This window comes from Papio anubis, chromosome 1 (genome assembly GCF_008728515.1).
Source record: "Papio anubis isolate 15944 chromosome 1, Panubis1.0, whole genome shotgun sequence".
Lineage (NCBI taxonomy): Eukaryota > Metazoa > Chordata > Mammalia > Primates > Cercopithecidae > Papio > Papio anubis.
The window spans coordinates 14426251-14443427 of record NC_044976.1 but is presented as its reverse complement, the minus strand read 5'-3'; the positions used below and the strand labels follow the sequence as shown (position 1 = coordinate 14443427).

At 52.0% G+C, this 17177-nt stretch overlaps 2 protein-coding genes across 15 annotated transcripts in view; one reads left to right on the top strand and one right to left on the bottom strand.

The window, feature by feature from the left end:
* ZBTB17 (zinc finger and BTB domain containing 17) overlaps positions 1-2040 on the top strand; it is a 34484-nt gene extending 32444 nt beyond the window's left edge. For 8 of the 11 annotated variants that reach the window (XM_003891174.4, XM_021936378.2, XM_021936368.2 and 5 more), the window contains 7 exons: positions 16-103; positions 196-312; positions 392-512; positions 705-835; positions 1168-1377; positions 1465-1575; positions 1654-2040. In XM_003891174.4, coding sequence (XP_003891223.2) covers positions 16-103; positions 196-312; positions 392-512; positions 705-835; positions 1168-1377; positions 1465-1575; positions 1654-1937 — 1062 coding nt within the window. In that variant the 3' untranslated portion in view covers positions 1938-2040. The remainder of the gene's footprint in view (positions 1-15; positions 104-195; positions 313-391; positions 513-704; positions 836-1167; positions 1378-1464; positions 1576-1653) is intronic. The other 3 variants (XM_021936374.2, XM_003891173.3, XM_021936365.2) reach the window with 1 other exon arrangement.
* A 1379-nt stretch (positions 2041-3419) lies between these two features.
* The window catches only part of SPEN (spen family transcriptional repressor), a 99888-nt gene continuing 86130 nt past the window's right edge, over positions 3420-17177 (bottom strand). For 3 of the 4 annotated variants that reach the window (XM_031664679.1, XM_031664677.1, XM_031664680.1), the window contains 5 exons: positions 7620-15795; positions 6207-6716; positions 5846-6040; positions 4982-5140; positions 4112-4579 (listed from right to left, as the gene is read on the bottom strand). In XM_031664679.1, coding sequence (XP_031520539.1) covers positions 4448-4579; positions 4982-5140; positions 5846-6040; positions 6207-6716; positions 7620-15795 — 9172 coding nt within the window. In that variant the 3' untranslated portion in view covers positions 4112-4447. Of the gene's footprint in view, positions 4580-4981; positions 5141-5845; positions 6041-6206; positions 6717-7619; positions 15796-17177 lie in introns of all 4 variants that reach the window. The other variant, XM_031664676.1, reaches the window with a different exon arrangement.

The following is a 17177-nucleotide window of genomic DNA, read 5'->3' as shown; positions in this document are numbered from 1 at the left end:
CCTCCCTGGGCACAGGTAGGGAACCTGAAGGCCCACCTGAAGATCCACATCGCTGACGGGCCCCTCAAGTGCCGAGAGTGTGGGAAGCAGTTCACCACCTCAGGTAGGGCCAGGGCTGCCCTGGCTGCCCTCACACCCCTGCTCCTCGGCCACCGGTGGTGCCCCACGCCAGGTTCGCCCTCGGTCTCGCCACAGGGAACCTGAAGCGGCACCTTCGGATCCACAGCGGGGAGAAGCCCTACGTGTGTATCCACTGCCAGCGACAGTTTGCAGACCCCGGCGCTCTGCAGCGGCACGTCCGCATTCACACAGGTGGGTGGTGAGCAGCCATGCCCAGGGCTGGGAGGTCACGGGGAGGAGCAGGCACCAACACCTTCTGCCCGGTCCCCAGGTGAGAAGCCGTGCCAGTGTGTGATGTGCGGTAAGGCCTTCACCCAGGCCAGCTCCCTCATCGCCCACGTACGCCAGCACACCGGGGAGAAGCCCTACGTCTGCGAGCGCTGCGGCAAGAGGTCCTGCCCCCTCCCCCACACCCGTTGCCCAGGCACCCCACAGTGAGGGGCTCAGAAGACAAACTGGGGACTTGGGCTGACTGCTGCCCACGCCCCAGGCTCTGGTCCCAGGGGTCCTTTTCAGTCTAGAGGGTGAGGCAGGAGGCCCAGGTTGGGGCAGTTCCATGCGAGTCCCTCCCTGTGGCCCCACAGATTTGTCCAGTCCAGCCAGTTGGCCAATCATATTCGCCACCACGACAACATCCGTCCACACAAGTGCAGCGTGTGCAGCAAGGCCTTCGTGAACGTGGGGGACCTGTCCAAGCACATCATCATCCACACTGGTGAGCTGTGGCCCCTGCCATGCCTGTTCCTTCCCAGCCCCTGCTGCCAGGTGGGGAGCAGGGGGAAGGAAGGGACCCCCAGACCCCAGCCTCGGGTGCTAGCTCTTGCTGCAAGTGGCCTTGAAGGCAGTTCCGTTCAAACGAGGACCCCATTTTCCTAGAGGTTCCAGAGGTGCCAGTGTAACTAGAGGTACCTGTGCAGCTCTGGTGGCTGCTCCAGAGCACCTCCTGCTGTAAAAGACAGGCTAGCTGAGCAAATGAGTTATTGAGGGCCTCCCACCCCACTCCTGTGGCCCCTTCCCCAAACGCCAGAGAGAACCTTGCTCCCCCAGGAGAGAAGCCTTACCTGTGTGATAAGTGTGGGCGTGGCTTCAACCGGGTAGACAACCTGCGCTCCCACGTGAAGACGGTGCACCAGGGCAAGGCAGGCATCAAGATCCTGGAGCCCGAGGAGGGCAGTGAAGTCAGCGTGGTCACTGTGGATGACATGGTCACGCTGGCCACTGAGGCACTGGCAGCGACAGCCGTCACTCAGCTCACAGGTGCGGGCTGTGGGCAGCAGAGGGAAGTCACAGGCAGCTTGCTGCCAGGGTGGCGATGATGGGGCAGTGCCCGTGCCTTCACCTTAGGCCCTGCGACTCTGCCCGCAGTGGTGCCGGTGGGAGCTGCAGTGACAGCCGATGAGACGGAAGTCCTGAAGGCCGAGATCAGCAAAGCTGTGAAGCAAGTGCAGGAGGAAGGTGAGGGGGGCCACCCGGGTGTGAATGTGGGCAGAGCCCGGGGTTCTTCCCACTCTGACTGCTGCCCCACCTCCACAGACCCCAACACTCACATCCTCTATGCCTGTGACTCCTGTGGGGACAAGTTTCTGGATGCCAACAGCCTGGCTCAGCACGTGCGAATCCACACAGCCCAGGCACTGGTCATGTTCCAGACAGACGCGGACTTCTACCAGCAGTATGGGCCAGGTGGCACATGGCCTGCTGGGCAGGTGCTGCAGGCTGGGGAGCTGGTCTTCCGCCCTCGGGATGGGGCCGAGGGCCAGCCCGCACTGGCAGAGACCTCCCCTACAGCTCCTGAATGTCCGCCGCCTGCCGAGTGAGCTGGCGGCCCTTCTCCTGACTGTTTATTTAAGGATGGATGGCACCCTGGAACTGGGAAGGGTGGCCTCTTCCCTAGAGAGAATAAATTGGATTATTTTCTAATGCTGCCTATAGGTCCCTGTGGGGTGGGTGGGGAGCTGGCAGCTAGAACTGATGCCACAGAAAGGCTGTACCACCCAGGGACCAGCCTTCCTGGGAAAGTCAGCCCGTCCCTCTTGCTGAATGCGACTAGAACCAGAGCCAGGCTGGCTGCTTTGCCCCAAGTTGAGGAGTGGGCAGTGTACTTGGGCTGGAGAGACCTCGGCACCACGTGTCCCATGCCCTCATCCCATCTTGTTTGGAGGCTTCTCACCTGCTCATCTTTACAGCCTGGCCTCCCCTCGCCCCACAGCTATGACCCAGCTCCCCTTCTGCCGTTTGGGGAGAGGTTGGGAAGTTGGGGAAGGGACCAGTAGGGGTGGCCACCAACTGCTTACCAGGGCACAGGCAACCCAGAGCAAGCCTGGCTTATAGGCCACTGCTGCCAGGCTTGGCTCAGGAGTCCTTCCAGCCAGAGTGGCCAGGTAGGCCAAGGAGAGTGCCAGGCCCAGGCCACTGCCCTGGCTCTGATGGGCCTAGAGGAGCAGATGGATGCTACACTTGCTTCAGGGTTACCTGGCCTGAGGACTAAGGCCAAGCCAGTGCCATCATCTTTTGGGAAGGTTCAAAAGATGGCATCTCTGCCACCAGGCTGGGGGCCCAGAGGGACAGGAAGGAGCAGCCAGGGGCTTTGATGGGGAGGTAGGGAGCTGGTGGAGCAGCTTTCTCACTCCTGTCAGCAAGGAGTCAGGAGGTACCATCTCGACTCCCTTCCTACAGTTGGCCCCGGCACCTGTGGTCCACCGTTCAGAGGGGGATACCATCTTCTCAACACCAGGACAGGCCCATTTGTAGGAGCCCATTGGTATTGCAAGTGAGACCACCAACTTTGTAGTCCCCATGTCCCTGCCGCAACTCCACAGCTTGTAGAGGATCCAGCTGCAGGGGAAGCCCGTCCCCAACTCCCATCCTCCTGTCTAGAGGCAGATACAGGATCATATGAGTCCCAAGGGGCCCCAGCAGGCCACTGCCTCTGCAGGAGCCAGCCTGTTTCACACTGGGAGAAGGGAAGAGGGGGCAAGAGACAAGAAACCAAAGCTTGCTAAGATGTTTCTGAGACGGCATGGGGTGTGGTTATATTCTGTATCAAAATTGGAAGTGCCTTCCACATTACCTAAGAACCAGTTAGGACCTGTGAGAAATGGTTCAGTGTCCGTGACAAAAATCTCCTTTGTACAAGATAAAATTATCCTTGGGGAGGAGTGACTAGGAGGCAGAAGGGAGATAGTTCCCATGTACAGACTTGGCATGGGGAGCAAAAGCGGGATGAGGGCTGACTGTTCCCATAAGCCAAGGACCATGGTTCGTCCTCCCACCCAAGTGACAATCACATTCACACTTGGTGTGTTTTATATTTTTTAATAAAGTTTGTAATCCAATGGACACACAAAACAAAACTGCGCTGAGAAAAACAGTTTCATAAATTAATAAGTGTTAGGAAGTTGGGGAAGAGGTCAAGGTAACAGGAAGAGGGGTTAGCCAGTCTTTTTGTACAGGTGCCATGTGACACTTCCACATCGCGGGAGCAGGACCCGTGCTGTACCGAAGCGCACTTATACAAATGAGTGGGCAATACAAAGTCTGAATATGAAAATAAGATTTCCTCTGAAAACACATTTTTGGCACAGATTAAAAAAAATGTATGTCGGGGGATTTGATTTTTTAAGTCAGTATTATATATATTTATATATATTATATATTTATATATACACACATCCCAAGTTCTGCATATCCCACCAAGAGAAAACCTTTCTGTTTGCTCTTCAACTGTAAACTGTACATCCCGGTGAATCAAAGACGGTGGCAGCAGGAGAATTAAGGTGACGCATCCGAATGAGCAAGGGAGATGGGGGCGGACAAAAAACCCAATGAAATGTTCCTTGACCCCAAGGTCTCAGCAGAAGTTTGAAGTCTTTCCTGCGTTAGGAGTCCACGATGTGTGTCTACACACACCGAGACATCCAGAGTGTCACAGCCTGTCTTCACTGGGCAAAAGTCCAAGTCACTAATTTAGTGCAAAGGCAGTTCTGTTTTCTTGTTTCTTAAAAACAAAAAAAAAACTTTTTTCATTCCACTGCCCTGTTCCTTTTCTCCAAAAAGAGGAGAGAGAAACCCAGCCCCAGGGTGTCTGCGAGTCCATCGGTTGGTGATGTGTCCTTGGGCTAAAGCATCATGTAAACATACAAGGTAGCAGCACCACTCCCAGAGGAAGTCTGTCCGACTGAGCCGGGCGGCAGGACAGCGAGAGGCTGGCCGTCTGGCAGTGGAGTCTGTCCCCTTCGGCAGCTTCTTCCTCTGCTTGGCTGGGTTGTCCTTTGTTTTTACTGCAGAGCCCTGGGAAGATTCACTGAGGTGATAACCACTCAGTGGCTCACACGGAGGCAATGACAATCATGAGGTGGGGAGAGATGTTGGAGATGCTGGCAAGGAGGTCAGGGGCCAGGCGGGACAGGTGACTCTCAGAGAACTCACAAGGCGGGAAGATCTGCAGCACGTAGGCAGGCTGGAGACAGGAGAGAGAGCAAAGTGGGACCCTCTCTTGACCCCCACAACTCCATTTCCACAGGGGGGCCCTGAAGAGGCCCAATGCTAAGAGCCAGGCCAAGTCAGTCCCCAACCAGCAGGTGTCAGAAAACTATATACAGGAACCCCCTGGGGCCCTCTTCCCTATCTTTAAACTCATGGAAAACCTGTGTTCTCAGTGCTTCCCTGGGTTCTCTTCAGGATGGGTGATGGCGCCCCGCCCTATGTGCTCTATTGACTTCTGTCCAAAATGCCCCTTTACCTACCTCTGGGAAGCTCTGTGGCCAGATCTAGTGGGTACCAGAAGAGTCAGTCCACCTACCAACCCTGACCAGCCCCACCTGTGGGTGTATATGTGAAGGAAGGATACAGGACAACCGACCTGATTGGAGCCAGGGTTGGGAACGTTGATGATCCCTGCCGCCTGCTTAGCCTGCAGGTAAGTGATGAAGGCAGCCTTGAGGGACTCGGTCTGGCTCACAACATCCTCTTGGTCGCGGCCACAGGGCAGAGCCAGCAGCAGACAGTAATCTGTCTCCACCTGAGGCAGAGGCCAGCCACCAGTGAGCAGGGGCCTCTTAGTCAAACAGTAGCCCACATCCAACCCACGGTATCAGGTCCACAAAAACCCCCACCTCTGAGGTGACTTTAAAGTCTACCCTGATATTTGAATGAAAGAAAAAAAAAAAAAAAAGCTTTTTCAACCTGAGAAAGCTGATTTAAAAAATAATTTTTAAAAACTGTAAAGCCTTGTTTCTGGGTCTAGAGGTACTTTACATCCCCCGCCCCAAGTAGAAGCATAGTGGACCCTTCATTGCTCACTTCAGTAATACCGGCCAGGCACAGTGGCTCAGGCCTGTAATCCCAGCACTTTGGGAGGCCGAGGCAGCCAGATCACTTGAGGTCAAGAGTTCAAGACTGGCCTGGCCAACATGGTGAAACCCCATCTCTACTAAAAATACAAAAATTAGCTGAGCATGGTGGCGCCATGGTGGTGCATGCCTATAATCCCAGCTACTCAGGAGGCTGAGGCACAAGAATGGCTTCAACCCGGGAGGCAGGGGCTACAGTGAACAGAGATTGTGCTGTTGCACTCCAGCTTGGGAGACAGAGTGAGACTCTGTTCCAACAACAACAACGAAGTTAACGCTTCCATGACAGATCAGGGAGATGGGCTGGCAGGGACTACCTGCGTCTTCCCTCCCTGTAGGTGGGGCAGTTGCTCACCTGGGCCTGAGAGTCTTACCGTCATCCTTCGGGCAACCCCTTCCAGCTGTGATGCCTCCAGCCGCATCCTCTGGGCGATCCTTAGTGGGGGCCCTCCTTCAGAAAGGGGCAGGGACCGATGGGCCAGGACATTGTTGCCAGAGACGAAGTGGAGCTGCACAGCAGCTGTGTCATTCTTCAGGGCCAGCAGGCCCTGCCACACGATGGGGTACTTCTGCTCACAGGGAAACAAACAGAAGTAAGCTCATGGCCGGAGGGCTGAACCACGCTGGACACAGCCAGAGGCTGTAGCTTGCGGGTCTGTTAACTAGGGAATCTTAGTACATTTGACATGGCATAAAATCTAGGGGCCAGGAAGGGCAGCCCCTGCTCATGCTTACCTTCAGAAGCTGAACCATATCCACGGGTCTCTGTGAAGTCAGGTGTGGAGAGGAATCTTGTTTGGGGGTTGGCTGGAATTCAGTGTGTGGCAGAACCAGTCCTGGTGGGGTGCTGGGGCCAGAGGTTGTTGGGACAAACAACGGCTGTTTTGGGGCAGTCTGAGTGGGAAGAGGGACTGGAAGGTCAGGCTTCATGGAGACAGACACAGGCGAGGGGAAGGAAGTTGGGCCTGTTTCCACTTGTGCCCTCTGAACCTGGGTATGAGGCTCAGGCGGCCTGTTTGCAGGTCCAGCTGGGAGGCGAGGCTGCTCTAATCCCGTCTGAGTCCCCTTTGCCTCCTGGGACACTTGAGGCATCTTGCCGCTTGGTGGCTGGCCGGGCTGGCTGAGTTGGGAGGGCGGGCAGGGTGGTGCTGTCTGGGCAGGCTGCGTGGACTGCATAGGCTGGGCTGGCTGTGTGGACTGCACAGGCTGAGGGGGCTGCAGGGGCTCACCTTCAGGAGGAGGGCCCTGGGGTTGGGAAGGAAGGCAAAGGGACAGAGTCAGTCTGTTGTGCACAAGACCCTGGGCCCAACAAATGACTCAAAGGGCCATAGCGAAAGGGTAAGATATGGCATCTCCCATTAAGTCAGGCCCACAGAAGGAGCCTGAATCAACGGAGCTGCTCTCGGGGTTCCAGGTAAGGAGAGATCCCTGATTACCTGCCTCCCACTGACACCATCCAGCCAGAGCTCCCTCCCCATATGCAGAGCTCCCCATGATATAATCTAATTCTTTCATCTCAGGACTAAGAAAGCTCTTTAAACTCATGAAAAGATCAACATCTTTAGGAACTAGCTGACCAGTTCACTTGTACTCAACCACTATCTTTACCAAAAGGCGGATTTCTTTTTCTTTAAGTAGGGACAGGGTCTCACCATGTTGGCCAAGCTGGTCTTGAACTCCTGACCTCAAGTGATCTGCCGGCCTTGGCCTCCCAAAGTGTTGGGATTAAAGGCGTGAGCCACTACGCCCAGCTGGTGTTTTTTGTTTTTGAGACTGTGTCTCACTCTGTCACTGGAGCGTAGTGGCACAATCTTGGTTCAATGCAACCTCTGCCCCCAGGGCTCAAGCGATTTTCCCACCTCAGCCTCCCAAGTAGCTGAAACCACAGGTGTGTGCCACCACACCTGGCTAATTTTTACATATATATGTGTATTTTTGTAGAGATGGGGTTTTGCCATGTTGCCCAGGCTGGTCTCGAACTCCTGGGCTTAAGCAGTCATCCTGTCTGGGCCTCCCACAGTGCTGGGATTACAGGCATAAGTCACCACACCTGGCCCCTGATTTCCTTAACACATCTTTGCTTAAAAGCCTGCTGAGCCCCACAAGCACATGCCCAAAAGACAGTGGGGAGATACCTGGCTGGCTCACCTGAGCAGCTGTCTTGGTCCGGGAAGGCAGGCCAACAGAGGAAGCAGCAGGAAACTGAGTGTGTGTGAGCTGGGCTGGGGGGTGGTAGGTGCGGATGTCGCCGTACCGGTACTCTTGAAACAGCTCCCCGCTGGAGTGCACAATCTGCACCCCGTGGGTCACCACCACAGGAGGGGTCAGAGGCAGCCCCTGGAGTTGGTTACTGGGGGTAACTGTGAGGATACGGGCCTCACTGTGAGGGGCAGGGGCAGGAGCAGGGAGGGGGACGGGGACAGGGACAGGGACGGGGGCAGGGGCCGGGGTGGCTTTGGCATCTGGTGTCTTGGCAGCTTCCTTCCCTGGCTGCTGAGGGGCCTTGCTGGCTGGTGGCACCTTCACGACCCCATCCGCGGCCCTGGGCTGCTCGCTGACTGCTGTCACATGTGGATGCACCATGATCCTCACATCCCGTGGCACGGTATAGGGGTGCAGTCGGTACTCAGACTGCATGACTAGTACCTCTGACTGCACAGGGGCTGTGGCCCGAGCGACGGGAAGGTGATAATGCACTTCCTCCTCGGGAGGGTGCTGGGAGGCCAGCGCAGGCACGCCAGCTGGGGCTGGCTGCGGGGTGCTGGCACGCTGTGGGGCCCTGACCTCTATTTGCTGGGGCTGCAGCGGAGCCCGAGGAGAGTGAAGCGCTTCTGGCCGGATGCTGTAGGTGATACTGGGCAGCGTGGGAGTGTTCATTCTCACCTCGCCCTGCGAGAGGTGGCTCAGGGACACAGTCTGGGTGATGCTGTGGGGTGGCATGATGACAGACTGCTCTGGGTGGATGCTGGAGATGAACTGGGGCACTGGAATGCCTGCAGCCAGCATGACTGTGGCATTGGTGGAGAGCGCCGTGGAGGCAGTGCTGCTAGGGTGGCTTGCCCTTGGGAATGAGGACGGCCCGGGTCCACTGGGTCGAGGAGAATGAGCGTCGAGCTTTGCGGCTGCCAAATGGGAGACAGTTCGATCTGCTGGGATGCTGGGCCCCGAGGGGACATGGTTTACTTCTGTAGGCAGTTTGCTGGGCAGAGCAGGAGGGTGGTGGGGCGTAAGCGTGGACCCCAGGTTGGCCGGCTGAAGGACCTTGGTCTCAATTTTAAGGGTGACGGGGTCAGCAAGCTTTTTGTTTGTGGTGACAATGCTTGGGGTGAGGACCAGCTGGTTGTGAACCAGCACAGGGGGCGTGTTGATCCCCTGGGTGAGAACCTTCACTGTGCCTCCCTGGGTGACAGGCGTGGACACCGAGAGGTGAATGGGCTCGGGCTTCTCCAAGGATGGCCTATCGGCCTTCACAGACGAAATCACAGGAGAGGCGTTATATGTCTGGGCGGTCAGTACCAACGTGGAATGGGTGGCCACGTTTGCATAGCCTGCAGGAGCTTGAGGACCTTTGGATGGAGGCTGCGATGCTGTGACAGAATCCGGTTTGACCTGGGACTTGGACACCGACTGCTGAAATTCAATGTCCATTGCACTGGCCGGGGGGATCTGGCTGATCTTGGCGCTGATCCGCTGTGGGCCTTCAGTCTTCTGCCCTGAATAACTCAGGAGCACAACCCCTTCGGAAGTGTTCACACGCAGTCCCGCCCCTGAGCCTGCGTCTGCTGGACGATCGTCGATCACAGGCATGGACCCTGGGTGAAACCGACTGTTTTCATTAGCACTCGCTCTCTGTTTGCACTTTGCTGACGGCGCAATCACTGCCCCTGCCATTGTCACCGTGCCTGTTGTGGCCGTCACGCCACCAGATGCAGCAGTAACCGCACCCGCTGTGACGGTCACTGCACTTGCTGTGGCATTCACTGCACTCGCAGCAGCATTAACCGTGCCTGGGGCGGCATTCACTGTGCCCACCGTGGCGTTCACTGGAGTGGTGAGAACATTCACTGGCCCCGTAAGAACATTCACAGGCCCCTTCAGGACGTTCACGGGTCCAGCAGGGGTGCTCACCAAACTTTTCAGTGTGGTCACTGAGCCCTTCACGGGACCTTTCAGGGCATTCACTGGGACCAGGGAGACATTCACCAGGCCAGTGAGCGCACTCACCAGGCCAGTGAGGGTTTGAGGAGCTGGTTTTGCCAAGGTTATCTTCTGTGAATTTTCCAAGTCAATGCTGACAGGCATCCGGCTAATAACAGAGGTAATTTTGGGAGCAATGACTGGAGCCACCTTTTCCTTGTCAGCAGCTACCGGCACCTCCGAGGCTTGTGTCTCAGAGTTGTTTGTCACTGGAGCTGTTGTTTTTTCTTCTAAAGGCTTTTTAGATTCAACTGGAGGGGGCGGGGCCTCATGTAGGCAAGGGGCAGCACTGACAGGCTCTGCAATGGCCGTGGTGACATTTGTGGAAGTGACACCTGTTGCAGACACATACTTGGGGTCCATGAGAATCTTCCTCAGGGTGCTGGAGCTGGTGTCGACGTCAGAGGCCTTTGTGTCTGGGGGAAGAGCTGGAGATGGAGTAGACTGAGCCCGTGACTCCTCCTGCCTTGTGATCCACTCTGTCACCTTAGTAGGGGGGCTCTGATGTGGGATCCCCCCAGAGGAGACAGGAGGTGAAAGCTTTGCTGCAGTTACAGAAGGCAGTGTGGGTATGGGGATGCTTGGATCGCTGGGTGGGGTCACCGGGTCACTCTCAATGATGGAATGCACCCTGAACCTGGCTTGAGGTTCCTCATCCACCGGCACTGGCTGAGGGGGCTGGGGAAGGTCTGGGGGCACAGATGCTTTGGTTGGAGTCCTTTCCTCAACACTGATTTCTTGGGACGAATTCTCTGTGGAGGGAGTCTTGCTTGGGTCAGAGGTACATGACTGAGGAGGAGTGGAATGGGGTTTCTCACTCTGCTTTTCTTCCTGTGGGGCTTCAGGGTGCTGTAGTGTTGTCCCCTCATTTGCAGCAGGACTCTCGCCTTGAGCTTGGTCAGATTCAGGGACATGGCTCTCTACAGGCACCACCACTTTCTTGTTTGTGTTCCGTTTGCGGCGTGATCGGGTTGTCTTCTGGCGCCCTTTGTCTTTCCGAACAAGAGTGACTTCCACTTCTTTAGACCCTTTGGCTTCTGGCGCCGAGTGTGAGGTTTCACTGCTATTTCCTCTGGCTTCCTTGGTATCTGTTGGGCCTGCTGAGGGGTCAGGAGCATTGACTGGCGGCCTCGAAGATTCTGTAGCAGCCTCAGTTTCCAGGATGCCAGATACAGCCTCATCCGTCTCCATTCCTTCCTCAGAAGGCTGCAGCGCCTGTGCACCTGCGTGGGGCTGCAGATCTGTCTGGGATTCTCCAGGAAAAGGTGGAGGTGCTGGGAAGTTTTCTGGCTCCCCAGAAATGTCATTGATGATGGAGCCAATGGCCGCAGCCAGCTCTGTTTCACTTGCTTGGTGTGCAGGCTTGTCCCTGTCTTCTGGGGCAAGGCCCTCTGGTGCATCTGCCTTATAGGCAGCAGAGGCAGAGGCCTCGGCAAGCTTTGCGATGTGTTCCACGGCCTGCTCCAGCTCCATCTGCTTGGCTAACTGGGTGGCTTCTGGGGACGGCCCAGAGGCAGACGCGTCTTCTTTCTCTGATTCCTTGTCTGGATCAACTGGATCACTTTTCAATTGGGATGATAAACCATCCTCCTTTTGGGGACTCTCACTTTTCTCAGGGGAGACTGCCACCACCCCGGGTTCCCTCTCCCCTGCCTGTGCTGCAGCCCCCCTGGGACTGACAGCAGCATCCACATTTTTCAGACTTGCAGATTTGTCCACTGCTAACCTGGAGTTTCGAGATCTTCCTCTCTTTGATTTGGAGTTTTTTTCAGGGGCCGGTTTTTTCTCTACAACTTCAACAGGGGCGGCTTCAGGGGGATTTTTGTCTGTGCCAGCATCTTTTCTGTCACATTTCTGTTCGCTCCCTGCCTCTTCCTCAGCAGCCTTGGGTTCCGTGGGGCTCTCTTTCACACTTATTTGGGGGCCCACCTCAGTGGTGGCCTCAGGACGTGCAGCATCCACCTTCGGTTCATTTCTTCCCTTTTTCCCTTGGGGGCCACCACCAGCTGCAGTTTTCTGGGACCGTGGGGACCGCCATCCCTCAGGTGGCTTGAGTGTTTCTGCAGGTTCCTTGGTCTCGTTCTCCTCCTCTTCATCGGCTCGCCGGCGTGTCTTTGGAGGCCTTCCCCTCCGAGGGGTGGTGGGAACCGCCGCGGCCTCCTGAAGCTCTCGCTCCAATCTCTTTCTGGTCACTCTTGGTTGCTCAATGGGCTCTTTGACAGGAGAGCGGTTTTCATGGTCACCCATGGTTGCATAGACGCTCCTTACATTACGGCGCCTTGTTCGGCTAAGAGGCAAACTTGGTTCGGGATGTTCAAGGTCTGCAGCAGAGTTTTTAGAAGCAGTCCTTGTAATCTTCTCTGCCTCCATCTTCAATTCCAAAAGCTTCTGTGCTTCTCCCCGAGGAGAATTGGACCGCTTGAGTTTTTCCCGGTCTATCCTCTCACTCTTCCTTGTGACGGGCTTCTCCACGATACTCACTGCAGGTGCCTGAACAGGGGTCTTTGAACGCTTGCTTTTGTTTGGCTTTTTATCCTTTGTAGCAACTGGAGGATCAACCTCTAAATCTTCAGAAGCTGGGGGCTGAGCCTCAGGAACAGCTTCAGCTTTCTGGTTTGCATCAGGCTCAACATCTGCAGTGGTGTCTGGCTTTTCAGCCTTTGGCTCACTGGCCTCCTCAGACTTCTGAGCTGGTTTTGAAAGTGGCTGGGTACTGTCAGGCTCTGGATCTACATTGCTCTCTGCCTGGGAAAACGAGGCCCCGGGAGTTGGAGGCTTGGCATCCAGATAAGGCAGCTGGTCACCTGATGAACCTTCCTCAACACCTGCCGGAATCACAGCAGCTTCTTTATTGGGGTCTGCTCCTGGGGGCAGGTCCACTTGTTCCGGCTGTTCCACAGGGGCAGGAGCAGGTTCAGACACAGGCTTTGCTTCTTCTGAGACAGTGGCTGGCTCCACAGTCTTATCTTCTGTTACCAAAGGCGCCTCTACCATTTTGTCACCAGCGGTCTTCTCTAGTGCTGATGGGGCTGACTCTAGAGTTGCGACTGTGACACTTGGAGGCCCAACGGAAGGTGGAGTTTTTAGTTCTGCATCTTTATTCTCAGGAGCAGATTCTGGGGTCTTGGGATGATTCTCTATATCTTCCTGTTTCTCAACCTCTTTGGGTTTCTGGTCTTTTTCTTTTTCTTTCTGTTGCATTCGTGTGAGCTCCATAAATCTGCTATGGAACAGAACTACTGGTTCTTGAATGGAATCAGTTGTGCTGTTTGCTCCCTCAGATGTCTGCTTACCATAGATTCTACCAGACATGAAGTCAGAGTCTTCCTCTTTTCTCTCTAGATGCTGCAATCGCTTGGAATCTTGTTCAAAGATTGAGCTGTGTAAAAAACGAGAAGCAAACAATTCCTGCCTCTCTTGCTCTTCTTCTTTATGGTCCTCTTTCTTATCATCCATTTTCCCTTCTGAATCAGTCCTAATTTTCTTCTTTTTCATGTACCAAGATGGAATAGGTCTTGGAGCAGAGTCAACCTTTTCTTTATCTTTGTTGTTTCGAAAATTTGCAAATCGAGAGTCCCAATCAAGAAAAGACCAATTTTCTTCACGAGATGAAGAGAGGGATTTAGCTCTTTCAAGCAAAGCTTTAGTGTCTGGTGTGATTGTCTTATCCAATGCAAAAGAGTAAAATTTGTTCCTTTCTAAAGAACTAGAGAGTCTTTCATCTCGCTCACGTAGCTTGTCTTCTCTGTCCCTCAATAAAAAAGACAATCGAGAACTTTCATATAATGCAGAGGCTCTGGGTGAGTGGGATTTGTGTTCACCATCTTCATCAGAATCAGAAGGCACCTCACCAGGTTCCAGATCTCGTACAGACCTTTTTCGAAGGCTATCTCTCTTAATTATGCTGTTTGGGAAACTCACATCAAATCTGCTGGCATCTTGTTTCATTTGAGAGTCCCAACGATTTAGTTCATCTTCAGAATTCAAGACAGATAGTTTTATTTTGGCCATATCTGCCATCTGTTCTCTCCTGCTAGAATCATAAGGATTAAATTTTAAAGACTCTTCCCTGACTGTTATGTTAGAATAGGGGAGGACTTTTTCATCTACTTTAGGAGACCCCTTTACCGACATTAGCCTAGGGGAGCCTATGGGATCCTCGTCTTCATGGAAGGAACCATGTCGGACACTGGGAGAACAACCAGTCCTTTCAGAATCTTCGCTGATTTGGCGTGAACTTCTGTAATTCCGTTCTCTCTTGGTGCAGATATCAAAATCAACATGATCCATCCTTTTCTTTTTGCTGGGAGGAGAGTCATCGGTGACATCTTGAGGGGGTTTGCCTACCTCGTGAACGAGGCTACGTCTTTCATATTCATCTACATCTTTTTTAGGACTGCCAAACTTCTCAGACTTGGCTATTTCCATTTCCATCTGCTGTTTCCTACGACTCTGCTCCATTTGTTTTCGGTAACTCTGCGTGTGATCGATGTCAATGCCAATTTTTTCTTCAGTATTTACTGAATGTGATTTCTCTTGGCCTGATTTACGTTCAGGTGTTTCATCACGAAGACTGCAGTAGTTTTTCCTAACGTCTTCTCTCTCTGGTCCTTGATCATCTAATACCTGTAGCTGTTTGAGCTGTGGTTTTGAGGGAATGAGTTTTTTTGATTGGATTTCTTGATTTTCCACAGATTCACCTGTTGGTTCTCCCAGTCTTGCTTGTAGGTCTGAGCTGGGCCTTGAGCCAGACCCAACAGAAATACTGGCAAGCTCCTGACAGTCTTTGGGGCTGGCAACAGTATTAAGTCTGTCCAGTTTGATTTTTTTAGATTCTCTTTTAAGAATTTCTTTCCTCACAGGCTTTCTTTCGGCCTCTCCTTCCCTCAGCAGAATGACCTCTCTAGAGGATACGTCAGGCTGCTTCTTTGAAAGCATGCGAGCATCCTCCATCTCTGGACTGCTTTTCTTGACCTCTGGTTTTTGCTTTTCTGCTTTTAAATTGGAATCTGCAAAGCGCCTTTTCCTTGCTTCCAGCTTTTCCAGATCCACAGCACTTACCCCGTCTGCAGCCTGCTCAGGCTTGAGGTGCTTCCTGGCTTTAAGCCTGCCCTCCTTCTCCACCACTTCAACATGGCTTGAAAGCCCCTTTTCCTTTGGTACTTTCATTCTAACAGATTCCAGTTTAGACAAGTCAGACTTTGCAGGCTCCGTCTGAGAGACCTGAAGTTTCTGGTCCAGGGCTGAAGATTTAACAGTGTCATTATCAAGCTTGGCTTTCAACTTTTCCACAGGAGTGTGGTCAATGACCTTTCCCTCTTTCTCTTTCACTCGAGTCAAAACCACGCAAGGCATGAGTTCTAGGCGGTTTTTTGCTATTCCTTCTTTGTCAGCTTTCTCTCTGCTCAGTTTATTAGAACTCCTTGGCTTTTCAGGGCTTTGTTCTCGCTCATTTTCTTGGTCGGTTTCTGAAGACTGAGAACTAGGGGAGTGAACCTTTCCTTTGCGTTTTTGCTTGTCAGTTTTGTCCTTTTCCACTTTTTCCTTCCGTATTAAGCGTCTCTCTCTCTCCACTCTCTCGGGATCAAAAGTTCGTTCTTTATCTGTCTTTTCATTTTTTGTATAGCGCTCCAAACGAGATTTGTCAAGTTTCTCATATCTTGGAGGGGAAAGTGAGCTACAGCTTCCACTCCGGTCTGAGGATCGGCTGTAAAGCCTCCTCTCAGAATCACTCGGCAACCTCTCTGCCTGAGAGGGAGACGCTCCAGGACTCTGTGGACGTCGCAAGTGAACTGGACTTTGACTTCGTTCAATTGGCCTCCTCTCATGGTCTCTGTCCCGGTCGGACTCAAATCTTTCACGTTCTCTTTCTCGTTCCCTTTGCCTGTAACTATATTCCCTAATATCTTGTTCATAAGGATCATTCCTGTAATCCCTGTATTCCCGAGGATCATCGTAGTATCGTGATTCATAGTAGTCTCCTTGGTAAGTTTCCCATTCTGAATAAAACTCTCTCCCTCGAGCTGGATAGTCCCGCCTGGAATCCTCAGGGTAAGTGCCTGGAGTTCGAACACTCTCATAATATGTACGATCTTGGTTATAGTCGTAGGATGCCCTTCGTTCCTCTCTGCCAAAAAATAACAAAGATATTAGTTCTTTTGTTTCCTCATCACTTATGCATGAAATCATACACGTGAAATCAGAAATTCCTGCTTCTAAAAAATCTTTGACATTATTTAATCATTTGTGAAACGATTAGTTTGTAGTGGTTATCCACTATAGCTTCAAGTAGCTACTAAGCACTTGAAATCTAGCTAAATTGAGATGTGTAAAATACACACTCAATTCTGTTGACATAGTTTATAGAAAAACAACAACAACAATTTAGACCGATATGTTGAAACAATATTTTAGATATATTAAACAAAATTAATTTCACTTTGTCTTTTTAATGTGGCTACTAGAAAATCTAAAATTACATACACAGAACTTATATAACTTACATTATGCTTCTATTGGACAGTGGTGACTCAACCCTTTTTTAATGTTTCTGGTAACTCCGGCGTGTGACAAAGCAGACACTAGTTACTGGACAATATCCCCACACTCCTAAGTCTCCCACAAAATTACTATATAGAATAATAAAAAGATATTCTTACCACAACTTGGAATAAATCCACTGTTTAGAAAAACAGATAAAAATTTTAACTAAAATCTTACCATCTATGTGACTTGTATGATACTGGTAACACTTCTATCTAATTCACAATTTTTAAAAAATACACTGGAACCTGGTTAAACTCTCTGAACTCAGTCTCCTCACTCATAAAATGTGGTAGCTTTTCCTCATAAAGCTCTTAAAAAGATTAGGATAATATCTGTAAAAACTTTCCTAGCATAATCCTAGGCAGGCACTTGGCCTCAGTAAATGTCACTTTCCCCTAGGCTGCCAACTAACAAACCAGGGATGACTGCAAGCACCGAGAGAGAACTCCTCCAGTTTTAAGGAACTCACCACAGGTTTTCTCCCACAGGGACCTGTCTGGTGCATTCAAAATAGGATTAAATTTGCACACAAGAACATATATTATATGAAATTAAATACACCTGTAACAGAGGCCAGTTACTTCCTTCACTTGTTCATTCTCAGCAATGTTTGTTCTCTCACGTAGATACACCTGGCTCATTCTAGACAATATTACCATTAGCAGCTCACTGAAAGAACACTAGAACTCAATCCCCATGAAGTTACAGGCTTTGTCTTCTTGGCCAAAATTTCTCTAGCTCTTACAAGAGCACTTGGCTCAAAGGACTCAACTGACTATTTGTTGAAAGAATGAACTTTAGAAAAATATATCAAAGCTGCTACTAAATAATGTTCCAACTCCTTTGAACAGCAAACGAAGACAGAACATTCCAACACCAGAAACATCGATAACACATTATTTTATCTATATCTATATATGTGTGTGTGTGTGTGTGTGTATATATATATATATATATTTTTTT